Here is a 21,539-nt window from a genome sequence, read left to right as displayed (position 1 = left end):
ATTGTTTTCGGTTATATTTGGCACACTCGAGTGTGGCTTTTGTTTTTGTTATCTATTTACCTTTTTTAAGAGAAGACATTAAGTCAAACTAAATTACCAACCAATACAATATTTATGTAATTCTTCTATTTTAATAAAAACTTTCCGTTTTAAAAATCTACTGTTGTTGGTTACATTTTGTATAAGGGTCTTCACTTATTGAGTAAGGGTTTATTAGGAAGTGCAGATATCTTGAAAGAAGGCACGGACGTCACCTTTACTGATGTCAAACTCCATAAACTTGTCAACAGCATCCTGCAAATTTCATTCGGTTTCCGTACACCTTTGGTGAGGCCATGAGGACAGGAGATAAAAGGGATAAGTTTGTGAAAGTAGGAGAGAGCAAAAAGACCTTGAATGCTTCATCTTGAGATGATATTTTGTCAAGGCTTAGTTTATCGACGCTGTTGTTACTTTCAAAGGCCTCCAACACGATGGCTGCTCTCTTCACGACTTCCTCCGGAACACCTTCCATCAATAATAGTGAAAACTTCCTTCTGTTACTCTATAAATCCACATTAGTAAACATTGTCATCAATTTTACTAGAGTTAATATTTTGTAATATTCCTATATGTACCAGCGAGTAGTGCGCAATGAAGACCTGCATTACATAAATAGGTTTGATGAAGTTCGGTGTATACACAAGAAGCTGATCATGTAGACAATAACCCAAAGGAAAAAAAATGCTCACCATAGCTCAGCAAAGTCTGTCCTGGAATTAACCTGCAAACAAAACCATTGCTTAAAACATGGAAGTCTTAAGAATGTAGGCAGTTTAAGTAGAATGCTAGTCGCTGAGACTCCATACCGATAAAGAAAAACAATATCTTCCATGTTTGCAGATTCTGTGTCTGGCCTAAGAACGCTCATTGTATAGAATTTAATCTTCTCAGACTGAAAAAGACAGAAGATGATGAGACTCTCACTATGAAGCGAGGAACTACTTCAAAATCTGCTTAGTTATCTGGGATTGGATCGGAGTACATACAACAGGCAAGCAGCTCTCGTTAAGTAGTTCAGTCAAGTGCGTACATACTAGAACCTGAAAGCATGAATCAATAGGCAACGCCCTGTAAGGGTTTATAAAAGAACATACAAGCTTAAAGACAGACAAGAGAATGCTATACCCTTGGTGGCTCTGTACATGTAGCAAAGTGACTTATTGTCCCACCAAGCAGGCCAATACCATCTGTACTTAAAATAAGAGTGTGGGTAACGCAGAAGTTTTCACAGACACATGCCTTTTATCCAATGCAGAGGGTGGAGAAATCCTTACCTTCTGTAAGAGTGCCTTTACCAAACTCGTCTAATAGACACAGAGATCTTGAAGTTGCCTGCCTGGAAAATTTAAATCACAATTATTAGGAACAAGATCATAAGTCATGAACAATGTACAAATTGGTTTCTTCCATAGTTGAATTTTGATTGATATTTGCTATCTTGGGTCACCATGAACTTAAATAATGTAGCTCGTGAACAAGAAGTCACTAACTGACCGACGCGATTGAGACCGGCTCACAAGGGCCTATCAGTAGTGGAGCTGCTTGAAATCAAGTTAGAATAGAAGCGTTTGGAATACCTGAGCATCATTCCTACTTGATGCAGATCTATCATGAATGTAGATTGTTCCGCGGTCATGAACTTGCTTCCCATTGCACAAAAGATCCTGTTGTTGTAAGACTAATCTTAGTAATAAAAAATAAACATAAAATGTGATTGTAGAAGGATCAAAGAATGCAGGACGTTTGACCTGTCAGTTAAACCAACAGTTGCTGCATCTGCTGGTACAAAGCTTCCAATATGAGACAGAAAAACAATTAAAGCCACCTGCAAATAACAAGCCAGAAGGAATGCTCGACTTGAGTTGTCAATTCATGATGATGAAGTACACTTTGGTCGGACGAAGAGAAACAAGACTTAGAATAGTAACGCCGACCTGCTTTACATATATGCTCTTTCCTGAGTAATTAGGACCGGTAATAATATGAATTCGGCCTGCGACAGACAAAGTTACAATCAGGTGATGAACAAAGACTAGTTTACAATTTAAGCTTTAATGCACGCCTATACCTATAGAGTCAAAAGCTCACCACTATCATTGATTTCAGTGTCGTTCGGGATAAATGTATCCACAGCCATTTCCTGCAAAACATGCCTGCCCACCAGTATAGATATTTACGGATACAATTTTTTGGGAGTTTATATATTAATGCAACAAGAAGACATAAGTGCAGCTCATAGAGTCACTTTCACCTTCCATTTCGAATATCAAGCAATGATTCTGTAGTCAGAACAGGCCTGACGTAGTTATTCTGATGTGCAACACAAGCCAACGATAGAATGCTAGAGAAGCCAAGAAGAATGAATAAGTTATTAGCCATTACTCATAAGTAGCTAATTAGTTAATAGGTACGTGAAAAGTGCTGCTTTTCTTTAAGAGGACTAGAATGGAATGAGATATCCGTAGTTTTTGGAATATAGATTACCAATCAAGTTCTGCAACAAAGTTAACTGCCTTCAGCAGGTGAGCCGAGAACAAAAGTGTGTGCGATAGCAAGTCCCTAATAATTGCCCTCTCCATATCTGTCAGCGAAAATTTGTAAAACAAGATACTACATCATCATACACAAGAAGGATACGCCATGGAAAATATAAACCAGTATACAGACATACCTAAAATTTTGTGGTAGATATCTCCAAGAAGGTTGTCTAACTCTCGTGTCTTCGGTGTATGATAAAAGAATCGCTGAGTCTCTCCATCCATATCCGAAAACTAATCACAAGAGAGAATTGTAGATTGAATTTCTGCTTCATAGTGACATAGCGTTCAAAGGGTAAAGATTTTTAACACAAAACAATGTACCGCAAATTCAAATTCAATAAGCCTGTCAAGTGCAGTTTCATCAAGCTTTTCTCCAAAGATACACATTAGGTACCCTGCAGAACAGATAAATCATAAGAGAAAGTGTATATTCATATACAGAAACGAACAAAGTGTGAACAAATACACCATAGTAATTTGTTAAAGACGTATCATAAAATGAAAAGATATTCAGCAACCAAGAAGCATAGACACCATAGTTGAGCTGATAATTCGTGCAACTGAATTTCACCTTTCTTAATAATGAGGTTGAATTCTAAAAGGCAACTATGTCTAAAAATCTTCATCTAAACCTTTTCAGATATAGTATAGAACCTATGCGAAAACTAAAACGTGAAACTGCAGACCCACCAATTTGTTGAATATAGACGATACAAGGGGGGAGCTTTTCGTTATGCAGATGAGGAAACTGTTCTAACTCCATCGCCGAAACCTGTCAGTAATTAGAATCAGCCAAGAGAGATGCCGATTCATCCTTATATATCAATTAAGGGAACTTATCACATAGAAACAACCTCCTGCAGAAACTCTGGCAACTCCTCGTATATTTGCCTCAGCTCATCCAACTGGTAAAATAAGAAATAAGAAATGAGTTACTTGCAAAAAGGATTAGCGGTATGAGAACCCGAATAAAAAGAAGTTCTATGATAACCTCAGCACAGAATCCTTCTTTCACCAATGTTTGATAACCCCTCTCTTTGCTTCTAGTTACATCAATGACTCCAATGACCTGTGGAGTTAACTGTTACTAACTGTAGTCATAATTATTTTACATATCCTACAACATCTCTCACTCAAAGGCTAGCTGAATTTGTTTAACCCAGTTTCTCAAATGTTGGGGTATCCAACGCCTGAATAACCCAGTAAATTGTGACTCTACAGAATAAATCTTAGCTGATCTTCTTTTAGCCACTCAAAAATGTTGCAAATGAATGGCCCCATACCCCGTTTTAAACAATACATCACTCCATTAAGGTTTTAAATTTCTAAGGAAAGCAAAAGAGAGATGTTAAGACCTCAATTTTGAAAGAATCAAGATCTGTTCTTTTATAGAGGAAAGTACAGATTATAACGGAACTAAAGAAACGGAATGTAAAATTAACTGACCAGCTCATAGACATAATCTAGCTCTGTGCTGATACATAAGCCGGCCTGCAACAGGAAAAGAGAACTTAGCAACAACCAGGAAAGTGGATCAAAGAGTGGGAGAATAGAAATTGAAGGTTCATAAGCTGATGATAAACATTAGTAACCTTCTCAATAATGTCCAAGTTGAAGCGTCTCATATGCTCTCTGAGACTCTCTGAAACTCCAACTTCAAATATCTTATTAACGTTCAAGAGCGCACTTATACTCTAATGCACACAATAAGATAGCATAAATTGGGGCTTGGGAGACTAGTTTTATAGACCAAATGAAAGATGATAGTCAGAAAAAATGAACTTACCTTCAAAAAAGCTGTCCAGTCGTTACTGGTACAAAGGGACGTCGGAGAGTTGAATTTCTTTTTTTAACATAAAACATCCATATCCAGAATAAAAAAAAGTGTTATCAAAACAAAAATGGAATCTACAGACCAGGCAGACAAGAAGATAAATGGCATGCAATGTATCCACATTCTCTGTCTGGGCAGAATTGCTCATATAACACTATTTCTACAATTAACATATACAGACCACAAAACTGTAAGGAAACTTTTCTCTGTGCGATTAATTTCTAATCCTAATTTTTCTTCACGGGCTCTTATGGCTAAAGGGGGTAGGCATGCTAAAACTATACTATATATAGAATAATGGTACCTACATACCTTGAGCAGATGCGAAATGTCCTTCACTGATTTCAGTGTCTCCCGCAATGATGCCATTAGCTCTACTGAAGAAATGAAAAAGGAAATCTAATACAGTCAAAAGAAAGATCTCAGAACATCAGTGAAAGCCTGAAAGGCGCCCCTGTCAATTAATGGTCGAAGTATTTTTCTTCCGTTCATAACAAATGAAGATCGGTTAAAATTATGCCGATAAGGCTGCAGAAAGCAGAGATATAGTTTAATTTATTGGTTTCTCTTCTTTCATGTTGATTGTGAACTCCTAGTCTGCTTGACATAAAGCAAAGTCCTTCACAAGAGATCAAGAAAGTAAAAGGATACAGCATTGAGACGGCGATCTAACACTTCAAGATCTAAAATTGGTCTCATAAACCAGCTTCTGAAATAGAGAGAAAGGGAAACAATGCCGTAAGATTACATCTGCTTCAGAACAGTGTATATATATATCATTCACATTTATTACCTTAAAAGGCGTCTACCCATTGGGGTGGCACACTGAAATAGGCCTGGTCAATTAAATCATAAATCCAAGAATTTATCAACCAGAATGAACCAATGCAAGGAAAGCAAACCTTATTCATCATTCCAAACACCGAGAACCTTCATATCAAAGATTCAATGAAGATTATCAATAAGTCAAAGCAGGAAAAACAGATATAACATTCAACAGATGAACTAAGGCATTTAGTCATATTACCCTTCTTTGGCCCGGCCAATGCCCATATGGCTTGGATGTTTATCTGTTTGAAATATCTGCAGAGCCTCGTGCGCAGCCGCATCAAGTTTAAGAAACTTGTTCCTGTTATAAATTTTTGTAAAGGATTTGCAGGCACATTATCATCCCAAAAGTTCAGGAAAGTAATTTTCATCAAGACAAAAGAACATAACAGACGAAGTGGAGGATACAGTGGTACTTCCATGACTGAATCAATTGCGATTGACGCAGTCCCAGATTCGTTTTGTTCCAGAGTTTCAACAATTCGTTCACTTTCTAATATAGCAAGAAGGCCTCCACTAACACGAACTTGGACTTCACTGCCCACATCCATCATCGAACTCAGCTGCAATAAACAACAAAAAGGAAGAAGCTTCATACAATTATAGATAACTTATTTTACCAATTACTGAAAATGTGTTAATAACCACAGAATTAGTTAGCTACAATGTCAAATTAATTCATTGTGACATCGAAAATATAGATAAATTCTACATTATGATTGAGATTCCAACTGCAGATTACTGTAACCAAGTGATCAAAATCCTAGTAAAGAGGGATTAACATTTCCCCCGCTGTAACTTACATAACAAATCCTTTCTTTGATGTTCAACCCATCATCCATTCCTGTTACTCGAAGATACACCAATCTACACAATATTGGGATGACAATCAGTGTAAAACAGCAGGTATAATAAAAATATCATGAGTCAAGTAAGCTATCATATTTGAGTAAAAAAACTGGAACCGCAGGAACCAGTTTCCTACCAGACCATTTTTTAAATGGGGAATTCATCTTGTAACAAGTAATATGACTAACAAGAGTCACATAAATAAGGTATACGTGGAGTTAATTACACTTTCTGTACCTGTGCCACGCTTGATCGTAGCTGAATGTTGAGCTCTTTACCAGCCGCACCACGGTATTCTCGTCAGTTCCATCTGCAGAAACAATGAAAATACGCAAAGGCCATAGACTTAAGCGCTAATAATTCAACAGAAATAGAGAGTGCCATACCACTCTGCTGCAGAGCAGCTACAAAGGACTCTTCACTTTTGGTGCTTGTGTAAATGATTGATGGCTTCGCTTGATATTTTACTGAAGATATATAACCAAGACAAATGAAGCGATCCAAAAACTAATGTGGTAAGCACAGTGTAGCAGAACAAAAGTGCTGCAAAGTAGTTGTAAATCAAGAACTCGCTTTACCAGGCTAAGTTAGAACTGTGGTACAGCCGTACAGCAATATAAGTAAACTCTACATGTAAAAATTCCATTCTGTTTCATAATGAGAATTTATACCCATATTAATCAAGGTGAAGTCTGAGCAATCTTCCTCCCAAACTTCTAGCACATGAAGCTTGCGTTCACTACAGTCGTAGTAAGAAACTCCAACTCTGGAAAAAGAAATGTTTTAAGTTAGATACTGATCCTTACTAAAACTACTACATAAAGAGAAGGATATGAGCTTGTCCATCTGATAACCACCAGCCATGAGCTAACAGATGCATTCAAAACAAGAATTTGAAGTCATATACTAACCGTCGACCATGCTGAATGCAAGCCATATAAACCTGCATTACATTGAAAACAAATTGGTACAATCACAATATTCACAAATTGGTAAGTAACAAGATTGATTATGTGAAATCACAAATATTCACAAATTGGTACAATCAGTGTGAAATCACAGGGTCTCAGAAAATCAGTGTTCATGCGATCAAATCGACACAATAACTAGATCCAACTACTTCTAATTAAACCAATCTAAGATCAAAATCGGGGAAAGCTAGGGCTTATTCAATATCTATTCTAGCGAGATCGATACACATCGATTCCACAATAGATTCGAGGTTTTGAATTGTCGAATCCCTAAATCACGGAAACTAGATATCAAACTTTTACAAAACCCTCCGATTTCTCAAGTGACGAATAGCAAAATCAGAAGAGACCGGTCGCGAATTTGTGGGAGAAAACGTAATCGAAGATACCTGTGATTCGATTTCTGTGTCGTCGATTTCCTCCATTGCGGCAGACTAGAACGAGAGAGAGATAGAGAGAGGGAGAGTGAAGAAAGAGCAGATAGGTTGGGGAAGATGAAGTGAGAAGGGCGCGAAACTTCTCTCTGTCGATGTGATTTATTTAATAAAATGTAAAATAAAATATTCGCGTTTTGTCATTTTTTCTACCGTCGGCATTAAATAAAATATCTGCATTCTAGGAAAAAAAAACAAAAAAAAAAACTTGTGAAATGACAATGTATATCATAACTAAAAATTTATAATAATAATGCATATAATGAAATTGTAAAAAAGAAAAATTGATTGATATAAGCTCTGAAGAATGGGAAAATATATCATAAATTATCACTATTGTTGATATAATATATATATATATATTAGCTCGTTGTCGGCGCTATGCGCGGAAATTTTATTATCTATTTATTTTTATTTTATTTGTTATTTAATTTTTGTTGTTATTTTGCCTTTTGTTTTCATATTGTGATTCATTGGTTTGGTTGTTATTTAATTTTTTCAAGTTGGATAGTTTTGTAATATTAATTATAATATAATTGAAATAGTTATTGTATCTGTATTCAACGTCATTGATGTTGCACATGATGGTTGATCGAACAACCGCCAAAGTAGCGTAATAGAGTTGTATTTTTGTTATTCTGACTCCATATAATGATTGTTTGTCTTTTTCTATCATTAATCCGTCTTTGTTTTACTTTGTTTCCAGTCCAGCTTATTTAACAAAAGTTTTCCTTCCACAATATTGCTTCTGCACAACATTACAATTTTGTAAAGGTAAATACTACTGTTGTTCGTAAATATTCCAATCATGAATCTATGTTGTTTTTGTGAAAATATTCTTGAATTCGTTTTATGTAGTGTGTCTCCACATTTTGACTTGCGAGGTGTTTTTCCATGAAGGTCTTTGTCTCTATTTATTGTTGATAATAGATTCATATTTTGTAGCCTTAAGTTGATATTCTTGTATACTCAATTGTCTTGGGCTGTCTTTGCAAGTGGTGGTGATGCTTCCAATATATGTCTTACGTTTTTGCGGGAAACGCGAGCAACTCGTGCCATTATATCTCCGAAGATTTCATTTGGGAGTTCTTCTAGGGTGTATGGTTTTACTTGGTACATTTTTTGTATGTTTCTTCTGAATTGTTTTGGTCATAATTTTTCATGTATTTTATAGTGTTGATGTGCGTTGGAGTTACGTTTTGGTATTATGGCTTAATTGTTGGTTTGTCTTTATTGTTGGTTAATTATGTGTTTTATATTGAGATTTTATGTAGTATTGTCNTCTTGTATACTCAATTGTCTTGGGCTGTCTTTGCAAGTGGTGGTGATGCTTCCAATATATGTCTTACGTTTTTGCGGGAAACGCGAGCAACTCGTGCCATTATATCTCCGAAGATTTCATTTGGGAGTTCTTCTAGGGTGTATGGTTTTACTTGGTACATTTTTTGTATGTTTCTTCTGAATTGTTTTGGTCATAATTTTTCATGTATTTTATAGTGTTGATGTGCGTTGGAGTTACGTTTTGGCATTATGGCTTAATTGTTGGTTTGTCTTTATTGTTGGTTAATTATGTGTTTTATATTGAGATTTTATGTAGTATTGTCGTTACCTCTCTTACTCATTATTTTGTCATATCATTGTCTGAGTAATTGTGTTTAATGGCGTTTTTGTTTATTATCCATTGTGTGAGTAATTTTGTTGTGTGGCTTGATCTCAACAAATTTGTAAATTCTGTTTTAAATTTATTATGAACTTGTTGGTCTATACTTTTAAAATTTAAGACATATACTGTATTGAAGTTGTTGATGGTCTCCGAATTAACCTTTTGCTCTATTATTTTGTCCTAAATACTATTAATTATTATAATGTATTAAAATAAAGTAGTTTTCAGAGAAAAATGTTTTTTTAGGTAACTTTTTTTTAGTGTTTTAATGAAACCACCTTTAATTTGTATAAGAGATTACAATAACCTAAATGTTTTTGTTAACAATTTTTTTTGTTTTTATTCATGGATCTAGATGTTGTTGTTAATATTGGGGGCCTTTTTAATATATTGGTCTGAGAGTTGAAAGATTATTTGTGTTTTTTTTTGTCAAAATTAGAAATTAGAAAGAAGAAGTAAAATGTTTGAGTTTAATATGAGTTTTTCAAGTGTTATGAACAAACAAATTAGAAACTGTTTAGTGGATAAGTGTTTTAGAATAGGCCCAAAAAATTATTGAATGAGTTGCTGATGTGGCAGCACCAGAAGTGAAGAAAGGTAACTTTATATATATATAGATATAGATATATATATATATATATATATGTTTAGCAAAACAATCATTTTAAAAATGGATTAATTTTTGTTCAATAATGTAAAATAAATCATTTGATATTAAATATATACAGAAAAAAACTTAAATAAATTGTGACATATAATATAATATATTGTCTCATCGAAAGTAATTGTTTATGATAAATATTAATACAATTATATATAAATTATAGTCTGGGAATACTTTTAATGAGTTGGAAGAAGGTTGATTTCAGTTTGATGATGTTTTTAGTTCTATCGATACTCACATTCTTATATTTTTTCGTGTCTTTGTTTTTGTTTTACTATGAAATGTAAAAGTATCACGAAGAAAATCACATATAATAAAGTAATTTTGGTAAAAAATTAAAGAAAAAAACAAAAAACAAGACCTTCACATTTGACTAATTTATGTATTTATGTGAAGCTAATTCCAATTTCCCACCTTCATTTCTAAAAATGTCACTCCAAATGACACCTCATTAGTTTTGCAACCATATTACATATATAACTATGATTGACCTCTTGGTACATCATAGATAATATTTTATATATTTTTGTATGTAATTATAAAGTAATTGATGTTTATTTTTTAATAAAATATTAAACTTTTATATTTATTTTATTGTATTTGCAAACATTTAAAGTATAGTTATTAAATAAATAGGTATTGAATTTTAAAAAATTATAGTAAGTATGTATATTTTATTAAGAATTATTAAATAAGAAATTTTATTAAATTTTAATATATACTATTCGATTTTGATTTTAACTAATTTTGGTCTTAAGTTATAATTTCATATTAAACGATTAGAATCTCGATGAATATTAGGATTTTTATTAATTATAGAAATTAAAAATATATGATATTGATGAATGACCATATATATATATATAAACTATTATAATTCTGAGAATCCAAATCAATGAATCGGGTTATATATTTTAATTTTGATTCGATCCGTAAAGATAGCACAAAAATGTACTTCACAAATGTTAAGATAGATTGCCATGTTAGTGTGTAGTTTTTGTTCACATACTCTTTTTTTTTTTCTTTTTGAAAAGGGTTCACTTCAAAGTGAAAATGAAGCAACAAATCCATCAGTATTTCTAATGGGTTGTTATTTGTTTATTGATTTGTAAATCCATATAGGATTTGAAAATCTTTATTGATTATGAAAATCAAAATAACATGTTTTATCCTGAGATTTAAATCCTTCTATTTTTTTACGTATATAGACCTCATTATGTACTAGTTATTCTCGGAACCTGGAAACTTGAGGGCTTCAAATAAATTAATCATCTCAGTCTGCAGATACTGAGTCCAATCACAATCTTTAAGCCCACTCAAGAAAGTCTCTCTGATGCAGTCTGCTGCATAAGAGTGGACGACATTGTTTTCTGCTCCAAGGAACAATGCCGACACGCGCTCCAAGGAACAATGCTGACACGGGCAACACGTCAACATTCCAATATATTGAAACATGACCGCCACAAACAGCCATTGTCAAGAACCTCAAAGTCATGGCCTTTAGCAGTAAAGGTGGTTGAGACTACCGTGCAGCAACAGTTTTGGAGTGAGGATGTGGCTCCTTGCGAATTTTTTAACATTAGGGTAAGTGTTACACTAAACCGTAAGGGAGGCCAAGCGTAGTCCGCACTCTATGTCTTTCCATGACCCTATCCCTTCAGGAGAGACAACCACTAAGTTGAAAATCATATGTTATTCGTTTAGTGATTTGTTTTTAGATTTCAAAATTCACATTATATCTTCAGATGAGGAAGAGTAAGTAGACATCCTTCTGATTGTGATTTATGGTTAAAGACATTATTTTTCTTCTTCGCAAACTAAACAAAAGTTATATCGTGGAAAGAACCAAAAAAAGATAAGAACTGTTTCTATGCGATACAATTTCACTAAAAAAGTAAGAATAATCATTTTCACTAAAGCAATTCAATAAAAATAACAACAAAAAATTCATAGATTCTTTTTCTTTTCTTTTTAAAATGGTGTCAAGTAAAATAAAAAATTCATGAATGAATCAACAACCACAAGGTGCAAAAAACAAGTCTTTACACTTCACACTAGGATAAAAGCATAAGACTTACCGGTAAAAGGGAGAAGTTCCTATTACGAACCTAGAAATACACATAACAAAATCATTTAGGCTAAACAAACGGAATATAAAAAGCTTCTGAGCCTAATCGAAATAACTTATATTAAGTTTTGCAGTTTTACCATTTTTTCTACCATCGGCGTCCAATTAAATATCAGTGTTTTGAGAAAGGAAAATAAAAATAGTAAAATAACATGTGAAATGAAACAAAGTCTATCATAATTAAAAAAGAAATCATGCATATCTATAATGAAACTGTAAATTTATATATATATATATATATGTCAATATGTCAATATGTGTGATTGATATAAGCTTTTGAAGAATGGGAAAATGCATCATAAATTACCACTATTGATATATGTATGTTTAGGAAATCATTTGATACCAAATGTATACAACGAAAAAAACTTAAAGAAATTGTGACATAGTGTTTTATCGCAATTAGTTGTTTACGTTAAAATACGATTGTATCATTGTATTTATATAAAGTCTGCGAATGCTTTAAATTCGTCCGAAGGATGTTGGATTCAATGATGTTTTTAGTTCTATTGAAAAACTCAAATGTATTTCTAGATAGCTGGTTAATTGGTTTGCGTAAGAAGCATGATATTAGTGAAACACATGACTGCATGAGATATATATCGCCTTGATGACTATGGAACATATACAGATCCATAAATTTTCTTTATAAAGAGAAACTATATATGGAACATATACAGATCCAAGATCACTGTAATGGATGCATGTATCATGTCGTTTTCGTGTATAACCACATTAATATGATAACTTTTCAGACCTTTTTATTTGTTTTTGATATATCAAACGTTTTCCAGACTAATATAAATCGTAATTTATAGTCTTGAGATCAAATTTGACGAAAGTTGGTTTTAAGTTATTTTCATATATATTTAATTACTGGAGTATTTGGACCACATAACTTTGAGAATATATTATTAGATGTTCAAATTTAATTGATGACAACGTAATTAAGAAGAAAGCATTCAATCCAAGAAGAGAACCAAGCTTCTTGAATCATCGACATGTTGCATATTATTCTCTTTTTTTTTTTGGCCGTCAACATGTCTCTTTCTTATAAAAACAAAAGATGAATAGTTTACTGGCGTAAAAGTTAAACAACGATATTAGATTATACAATGTGCCTATGCGACCTAGGTAGATTCCGAATCTCAACCTTCCGAAGAAAATTAACATTTTTGATTACATATGTAAATGTGTAAAGTTTATGTATCCTAAACACAATTATATATATACCTTAATTTTTTCTATAATGGTAAACACTACAAAATGTAATAAACATATTAACAAAAACATTAAATAACTCCGGACATAAGAATAAGCTAAAAACTCAGATGCATCAACCCTGCACCCAAATTTAAATGCTTGAAAGGCAAGATATTAGTAAAAAACATGATCTCCATAATTTTGCTTTATATAGAAAACTATGGAACATAGAAGATCCAAGGTCATTGTAATTGTATACCAAGTATCATGTTTTCGTGTATTACCACATTTAGACTTTCTATTTGTTTTGATATCAAACTTCTTTCAGACTAATCTCAACCGTGTAGTCTTGAGATCAAATTTGTCTCAAGTTGGTTTTAAGTTATTTTCATATATATTTAATTACTATTAGGACCACAAAACTTTGACAACTATCATTAGATGCTCATATTATGGATGAGAACGTCATTAAGAAGAAAGAATTGAATCCAAGAAGTGAACCAAGTCTTGAAAACATAAATGTTGCATATTATTTTCATTTTTTTTGTCTTGTTTTTTTTTGGCGTCAAAGTATTATTCTCTTTCCTTTGCCCAAAAAAGAGAAGCATTATTCTCTTTCCTATAAATTAAAATGAAAGATGAATATTTTTACTCCAATAAAAAATGAAACAACAAGATTGGATTATACAATGTGCCAGTGCGAGGCAGATGCCGAATCTAAACCTCTTCCAAAGATAATTAACAGCAAAAAAAAAATTAGTGAACATTTTGGATTTCATACGTAATGTGTAAACTTTATGTACTGTAAACATAATAATACATATATCTTTGTTTTTCTTATAATGGTAGACACTACACAATGTAATAAACATATAAACAAAAACATTAAATAACTCCGGACATAGGAAAAATAAAAAAAAATCAGATGCATATATCAACCCTACACCCACATTTAAATGTGAAAGGCAAGAAAATGAGTACTATTAAATACTAAACAGTCTAAGAATAAAAGAAGGGGTCTACTACATGTGGATGAGTAACATGTTTGTCAACACTGGTAGTTAGGGATTGCATTAAATTTAACATGAATTAGATAAGCAGATGAATTAATGATAATTACTACTCTAAATCTTTACTTTCTTTTTTTATTCAATTCTTCGATTCTTTCAACCTCGTGCTATATAAACACCTTATTGGCTGACAGAGTTCCTCATCATCACATACACAAAACACAAAGATCAACATGGCTTCCAAGTCACTCTTTCTCGTTGCCTTACTTGTCGGCTCTTTTGCTTTCACTTCATTTGCTAGCGTCGCTAACAGGAAGCTTAAGAGTGGTCTCGAAGATCAAAAGACGTTCTTCCACCATCGAGGTGGCCTCGGTGGAGGCGGTGGTCTTGGTGGAGGTGGCGGTCTTGGTGGAGGAGGCGGTCTTGGAGGAGGCGGAGGCCTTGGGGGAGGAGCTGGAGGTGGTTTAGGCGGAGGATCTGGAGGTGGTTTAGGCGGAGGAGCTGGAGGCGGTGGCGGTTTAGGAGGAGGAGCTGGAGGTGGTGGTGGTTTAGGTGGAGGAGCTGGTGGTGGAGCTGGAGGTGGATTTGGTGGAGGAGCTGGAGGTGGTGCTGGAGGCGGTGGTGGTCTTGGTGGAGGCGGTGGTGCCGGTGGAGGATTTGGTGGTGGTGCTGGCGGTGGTGCAGGTGGAGGGTTTGGAGGTGGAGCTGGTGCTGGGGGTGGACTCGGAGGAGGAGCTGGAGGTGGAGCTGGCGGTGGCGGTGGATTTGGAGGAGGAGCTGGAGGTGGTGCCGGTGGTGGATTTGGTGGTGGAGCCGGTGCTGGAGGTGGTTTCGGCGGTGGACGTCATTGATGAGAGCTACAAGCCTACAATATATTGACGTTAAAGCATGGAACGCTATGCATGGCAATGGTTCTAATTTACCAAAGTAATATGATNTTAAGAGTGGTCTCGAAGATCAAAAGACGTTCTTCCACCATCGAGGTGGCCTCGGTGGAGGCGGTGGTCTTGGTGGAGGTGGCGGTCTTGGTGGAGGAGGCGGTCTTGGAGGAGGCGGAGGCCTTGGGGGAGGAGCTGGAGGTGGTTTAGGCGGAGGATCTGGAGGTGGTTTAGGCGGAGGAGCTGGAGGCGGTGGCGGTTTAGGAGGAGGAGCTGGAGGTGGTGGTGGTTTAGGTGGAGGAGCTGGTGGTGGAGCTGGAGGTGGATTTGGTGGAGGAGCTGGAGGTGGTGCTGGAGGCGGTGGTGGTCTTGGTGGAGGCGGTGGTGCCGGTGGAGGATTTGGTGGTGGTGCTGGCGGTGGTGCAGGTGGAGGGTTTGGAGGTGGAGCTGGTGCTGGGGGTGGACTCGGAGGAGGAGCTGGAGGTGGAGCTGGCGGTGGCGGTGGATTTGGAGGAGGAGCTGGAGGTGGTGCCGGTGGTGGATTTGGTGGTGGAGCCGGTGCTGGAGGTGGTTTCGGCGGTGGACGTCATTGATGAGAGCTACAAGCCTACAATATATTGACGTTAACGCATGGAATGCATGGCAATGGTTCTAGTTTACCAAAGTAATATGAAAAACATTAATATATTATTCATCTAAAGTTATTCGTTCCATGATTTTGTGTTATTATCGGGTTCTGATCAGAAATAAATGAATTAGTTACAAATTAATCGAGCTATATATACTTGGTGACTAGTCTATACGACTATACGTTCTTCAATGTTTCTTTGACCTTATAATTTTAATTTGACTATTAGTCAACGCAAACGAAGAACACAATTTAACGTTTAAGTTTAAACCCTAGAAAATATTCGATGTAAACATTAACGACGATGCACGACAAGACGTAATTAAAGCCATTTTTTCCAAAAGTGTGCCGAAAAGAAAACAAAAAGATGTGTGAGCTAATATATATATCTAACCTAGCAGCATCCGACATACTCCTAGTTATTTTTGAAATAACCATCTATGTGGTTTCATAGATGAATCTGAAACGTACCGTCTACATTGGAGTCAGACTCTAAATGCAATTTACTCAATTAGATACAAATATCGCAAAATCCAGATATGAACCAAAAAGAACAATAAAAGAGTACTGCATGAGTGCATGTAAATGAGAGAATGAGAGAAATGAGAGAATGAGAGAACTTTCAACACGCATATTATTTGACTGACGTAAACGATTTTTGAGGATTTTAGATCTGTTTAATTTTCTTGGACCGTGACCAAAACCGAATAATGACGATTATTTGACTGAGGTAAACAATTTTTTTCCTTTAATTCTAACATAGAATAGTACTGTACATATATTTAGACTATATTTTTAACTAGTTAACAAACCATGGTTGGATAGCAATAACTCCTATATATGGCCCAATATATGGTCGAACTTTATTTATACTTACTAATTTTTAGTAGCGATATTGATACATTACCAATTTACCATCCAAATTTAAACTCAAGTAATAATACATGTTTATTCAAACTTCAAGTTTGTTTTGTATATGTATCTCAAAACATGAACAACTAACCTTAAAAATGAACCAATCATATATATATGGTGATTCAATCACTGATTGATATGCAAATTATGCATATATATCTTTGACCAAACAACTCTGAATTAATTGATAAGTGAGGCCATGTTTAAAATTATATGAATTTGACATCAAATAAAAAGAAAAGAAGTATAAATAATTTTATCATCGGGTAATAGAAGCTTGAATTTCTTCGAGCGAACGGCCTCGAGTCTCTGGTACCATTTTTGTCACAAATAGGATGCCCACACCCGATATTATGGTATATATGAAAAACACACCTACAATTTTTAAATATCAACAAATGATTAAATTGATCAAAACTTAGTGGATTTTATTTATATATTTGTAAAAATGAAGTGAATTACCGGAAGAGCTCCACTGGAAGAGGAAGTTGAAAGTGTAAGCGACGAACCAATTGCTGGACCAGCTAGTTAGATTGCATAGCGTCCCTGCTGAGCCTTTTATATTTATCGGTGTCATCTATACTCATCCAACGAAATAGAATAGCGCTAGTTAGAAATAGGTTTATCTAGATTACATATTGAATTATAAATTAAATGCTAGCAACTTAGCACTCAACTTATAATATTCTCAGATATAATAACTATATTATATATGTGCATACAAAACACTTATCATCTAGCGTAGTCATAATATATAGGCATTTTGTGTGTGTGTTAAAGCACAACCTATAGGCATTTGTGCTTTTGAGTTTGACTACGTACGTACGATATCGTCCATGTATTAAATTTAAAACATAGCTATATATATATATATATATATAGTTTTGAACTATTCATCTCGTTACGATCATCATACTACGGAAGATAAATTAAATGATTACCTCGGACACCATAACCCATGGAATACCTCCTATTCCGATTGTGATCGAAGTTTGAAAAACCTACAACAAAAGTCGGTAAGTGTACCTTATAAATTATGTTCATGTAAGAAGGAGAACGAAATTATTATATGTAGTACTGTTACGTACCAACACGCCCATTAATGTTGAAATCGGGGTGTAACTTTGAAGTAAATCATAGCTCTGCAAATTAGTTTTGATTACTTAATCAGTTAGATTGAAAACATATTTTTTTTAAAGTAATAAAACCCTTTTTGTTCTTAGAAAAACAGACATAAATTATAGTTTATTTTTTTGATAAAAAAACCTGAAACAAAAACGCTAATCCTGTGATTAATGACCCCAAACACATCATGACCGTCGCAACCTGCAAATAAGTAAGTCAACGACGTTAACTTCTGATTTATCCACTATATCATTGTATACACTATATAGTTCACTAACTAAAAGAAATTATAATAAGCTATATAACCGTTAAAAGAGATCGTCTCCTAAATTTATCCACGATTATAATTCCTATAACGCTTGTCACAGACTGCACCACGCTTGCAACCATTACTCCTAGGTTGTTAGGGAACCCTGCCAAACAATTAAATTATACTATATTAATTTCGTTATTGATCACATTATCTGATTTGTTTTTAACAAATTAATTCTTTTCTCACTAAGAGATTATATTTAAAGTATTACCTGATCTTTTGAAAATCGAGCTCAGGTAAAATGTATAGCCACTAAGACCTCCAAGTTGTTGTAGTACTAGCAATCCAATTCCCACCTACAAATATTAATTACGGCAATTAGTAAAGCCTCAAACACATTAATTTTCAATTAATTAAAAGATCCTTACAGTAATGACACGAGAGTATCGTGGGTTGAAGAGCTCGAAAAGTCCATCTTCTTTGAATTCTTGAAGATTTTCCATATATTTCTGTAAAAAAACGATCAAAATATATAATGTATTCTTTAAATATTATATTTATCGAATTTAATTTAAATAGTGTCTATTTGTTAAACAGATTTTTTTTTACTTTGATTTCTGCCGCCTCTTTGGTGATATCAGTATTGTTTCCTCGTAGGCGTTGGAGTGCAACTTCCGATTCTTTTACCCGACCATTTCTAGACTATAATTAAATTGCAAAGATTGTTAAAAAATTGTTCAATTTACTTGTAACGATTCTCAAAAGTATGTTGTATATATATGTATCTGATACGGTGCGTTAATTGATAGGAACAATATTAAATAATTACCAGCCACCTAGGAGACTCCGGTATGAAGAATAAACCGACGAATTCCAAAACACAAGGAACCGTGCCTGCACAACTCCAAACGACACAAAGCGATTATTTTATGAACTTGATTGTAAATTTAAAATTATAGTACTAGTTAAATATCATAAAAATACAACTTCAAAATTTATTTATATGTTCCTTTCAATAGGGAGAGTCGAAGATTTACTTATGAGAGCTAATTTTTGCCATGAAATGACTGATCCAACGAGGAATGTGACGGCAACGCTACCACACATCACAAGCTGTTATATATAAAAAGAAAACTATTCAATTTTTTTTTTTTTTAAACTAGTAGAAAACAATTTTTTATTTTTGCAATGTATTACCGAGTTGATCGCAGAGAACGCGCCTCGAACTTTTTTGGGCGCGATTTCTACAATGTAGACTGGTACCTAAGATTAGATTTGGAGTTAAAACAATTAATTTATTGGTTGCTTGTAGTGAAAACTAATTAAACCCTAGTAGTTATCAGGCGAATTATTAAATTACGTACCACGTAAGAAGCTAGGCCAGCTGCGACCCCGAGAAAAAGTCTTCCGATATCAAGGGACCAAGTCGCCTTCAATAATATAAACCATTTATTAGAAACAGCAAATAATTAATTCGTCTGAACTTTTGATTTGAAAGATCTTTGTAGCTACAATAAATAATAGTCGTGAAACAGTCAAACGACTAAACTAATGTCACACGTGGCAAACAAAGGCTATTTAATTTTTTTTTTTTAATTATGGTTAGAAGTTATAAAAGAAACCTGAGAGAAGGTGATCATAAGCCAGCCGGCCATGCAAAACGAGTTTGAAACCCACAAAGCCTGCACATTATCGTTCATCAAAACGCTGTTTTTCTTCTTCTTGGAGTTAATATTTCTAAAGAATCTATATACGTAATGGAATTAATTGTAATTTTAGTAATGATGATAAATTAGTTTTAAAGATGGATAAATGTAAAAGAGCTTACGCCTCTTCGACCAAGTATATCAGCAAGTTTTCCCGACATCGCTGCTCCCACAAGTCCACCAATTGTTAAGACGGATCCAAAGAATGAGAACTACATCCATGTACGGAACAACTTAATTAACTTTTATAATTTATGTTAAAATGGTTATAGTTAATATTATTTGAAAAATGAACAATTCTAGCAAACTGTATTACAATGACACTAGCATATATACTCTTACGTAATTACCAAAAAAAAAAAAAATCATATACTTGTAACTTTAGAAAATCTAAACTCTAAATAACACAAAAACGGATCAAGGTCAGGCTATGAACTATGAAGGTATACCCAAATGAAACAACCGGCTTAGACCCCAGATTAAGTACACAAATAATAGGTAATTTATACTGGCTAGGGCAATTTACACGTTTACTTGGCGGAAAATCATTTATTTAAAAAGTAAATCTAGTCTTCAAAAACTCACTATTTGTATATCTTCTTTACCACTCTACCTCGTATTCAACACTTTAACTTCTATCTTATATACGTACTATATATATTTGTGACACAATCCATCTATTATAAATTTATTTTTTGGTAAGAGGACAATTAACTAATTAAATAAAATTATATCAGCAAACAGGGGAATAAGTTCAACAACTCAGCACTGACCTCAGCCAAAGAAAGGTTCAGTCCTGCCATAATCCCGGTTTGAGCTGGTGATGTAAAGCCGGCCTGCCATGTTAACAAAATAAATAAACCTAAAATACTCATTTGGTCATTAATCATAAAAAAATGTTGCTTTTCGCGACAGCATACTCCTTATAACTAATTGATACATCCTTCTCTCTGATTTGATTTGATTTTTACATATACAAGATTTAGACATTTTAAGAGAAACAAAAACGTTCCTCTTTCAAACATTATTACAAGAAATCAAAAGGGAACCAACGAAACACTGAGCGATAGCCATCATAAATTTATTTCGAACATTTTAAACAATTAAGTTATAACTTATTTTTTTCGTTTCAAACTTATGATAACTAATTAATGGGCTTTAATTATGTGTTCAGTTTAACAGAAAATATAGAAAAAGTACAAAAAAGAAGAAGAAGAAGTGAGTATGAAGAAACTTACGGCAGTGCCATAGGAGAAGGTGCCGCAAAGAGCAGTGAAGGTTGTGAAGAGTAGAATTAAAGTGACAGGACCATCACCGTCGTTTACACGAACCCCTTTATCTGACGATTCAATGTCTTTTTGAACCCTAACTTTCTGAAGAAGTGGTTTGTCTCCCATGGTTATGATTAGTGTGTTTGAGAGAGAGAGCAACAAAGAGATTAATGAAGGACTAAGATGAGAGAGAGACTGAGTTTCCTTGGGCTGAGTCCATTATATGTGGAAATAAAAATTGAAAAAATCACATAGTATGACGTGCAAGTCTCAACAAAAATAGGTTTTTTTTCCTTTCTTAGAACCGTTGTTCTTATATATGGTATTTTCTATAGCCAATTTGTCAGGTTTTAGAATGCGTATGCATATATTTTAATCTATGTTACAAGATTAATGCGTATATGCGTATATATATATGTATATATATTTTTTTTGTCGGCAGATTAATGTGTATATATACATATTAGTTTAAATTTTGTATATATACAACAGGGAAAACAAAATAGAAGACTAACTCTGTTTATTTTGTTTATTTATCTGCTATTAGTATTTCTTTATTTGCGCACAGTTTATTTAAAATTTTAAGTATATTTGTTG

General features: G+C 34.1%; 3 protein-coding genes across 7 annotated transcripts; 1 reads left to right on the top strand and 2 right to left on the bottom strand.

Moving 5' to 3' along the window:
- On the bottom strand, positions 62–7,599 carry LOC104765927 (DNA mismatch repair protein MSH5-like). 3 transcript variants are annotated; one of them, XM_010489720.2, is made up of 34 exons: positions 7,454–7,599; positions 7,005–7,036; positions 6,765–6,859; positions 6,480–6,560; positions 6,331–6,403; positions 6,048–6,111; positions 5,653–5,807; positions 5,444–5,545; positions 5,319–5,346; positions 5,210–5,241; positions 5,068–5,125; positions 4,729–4,815; positions 4,369–4,425; positions 4,175–4,276; positions 4,029–4,073; positions 3,574–3,651; positions 3,437–3,487; positions 3,273–3,354; positions 2,904–2,977; positions 2,714–2,813; positions 2,527–2,623; positions 2,294–2,383; positions 2,131–2,195; positions 1,977–2,035; positions 1,791–1,867; positions 1,620–1,706; positions 1,317–1,378; positions 1,168–1,229; positions 1,029–1,082; positions 849–934; positions 732–763; positions 618–641; positions 392–507; positions 62–294 (listed from the first exon to the last, which is right to left on the bottom strand). In XM_010489720.2, exons 1-34 carry the CDS (start codon positions 7,487–7,489, stop codon positions 214–216), a joined length of 2,424 nt encoding a protein of 807 aa, XP_010488022.1. In that variant the 5' UTR covers positions 7,490–7,599; the 3' UTR covers positions 62–213. The 3 variants fall into 3 exon arrangements, with proteins under 3 accessions (XP_010488022.1, XP_010488024.1, XP_010488023.1); XM_010489722.2 differs by lacking the exon at positions 62–294 and having other exon boundaries at positions 416–544; XM_010489721.2 differs by lacking the exon at positions 62–294 and having other exon boundaries at positions 416–536.
- Positions 14,346–15,822, top strand: LOC104765926 (glycine-rich protein 5-like). Of its 3 annotated transcripts, none has more exons than XM_010489719.2 (2): positions 14,346–14,493; positions 15,114–15,822. In XM_010489719.2, exons 1-2 carry the CDS (start codon positions 14,400–14,402, stop codon positions 15,635–15,637), a joined length of 618 nt encoding a protein of 205 aa, XP_010488021.1. In that variant the 5' UTR covers positions 14,346–14,399; the 3' UTR covers positions 15,638–15,822. The 3 variants fall into 3 exon arrangements, 2 of the variants coding, with proteins under 2 accessions (XP_010488021.1, XP_019096818.1); XM_019241273.1 differs by having other exon boundaries at positions 14,351–14,522; positions 15,143–15,822; XR_002036746.1 differs by having other exon boundaries at positions 14,356–15,103; positions 15,718–15,822.
- On the bottom strand, positions 16,637–21,141 carry LOC104765925 (putative sugar transporter ERD6-like 13). Its single transcript, XM_010489718.2, has 17 exons — positions 20,910–21,141; positions 20,445–20,507; positions 19,794–19,883; positions 19,588–19,647; positions 19,330–19,395; positions 19,163–19,228; positions 19,003–19,078; positions 18,795–18,859; positions 18,575–18,667; positions 18,394–18,474; positions 18,237–18,321; positions 18,019–18,125; positions 17,854–17,913; positions 17,676–17,729; positions 17,529–17,588; positions 17,050–17,164; positions 16,637–16,962 (listed from the first exon to the last, which is right to left on the bottom strand). The coding sequence occupies exons 1-17, from the start codon at positions 21,066–21,068 to the stop codon at positions 16,847–16,849; spliced, it is 1,416 nt and encodes a 471-aa protein (XP_010488020.1). The 5' UTR covers positions 21,069–21,141; the 3' UTR covers positions 16,637–16,846.

The sequence above is a fragment of the Camelina sativa genome, chromosome 19 (assembly GCF_000633955.1).
Source record: "Camelina sativa cultivar DH55 chromosome 19, Cs, whole genome shotgun sequence".
NCBI lineage: Eukaryota > Viridiplantae > Streptophyta > Magnoliopsida > Brassicales > Brassicaceae > Camelina > Camelina sativa.
Note: the sequence above shows the minus strand (reverse complement) of the source record. Positions and strands in the feature narration are given on the sequence as shown.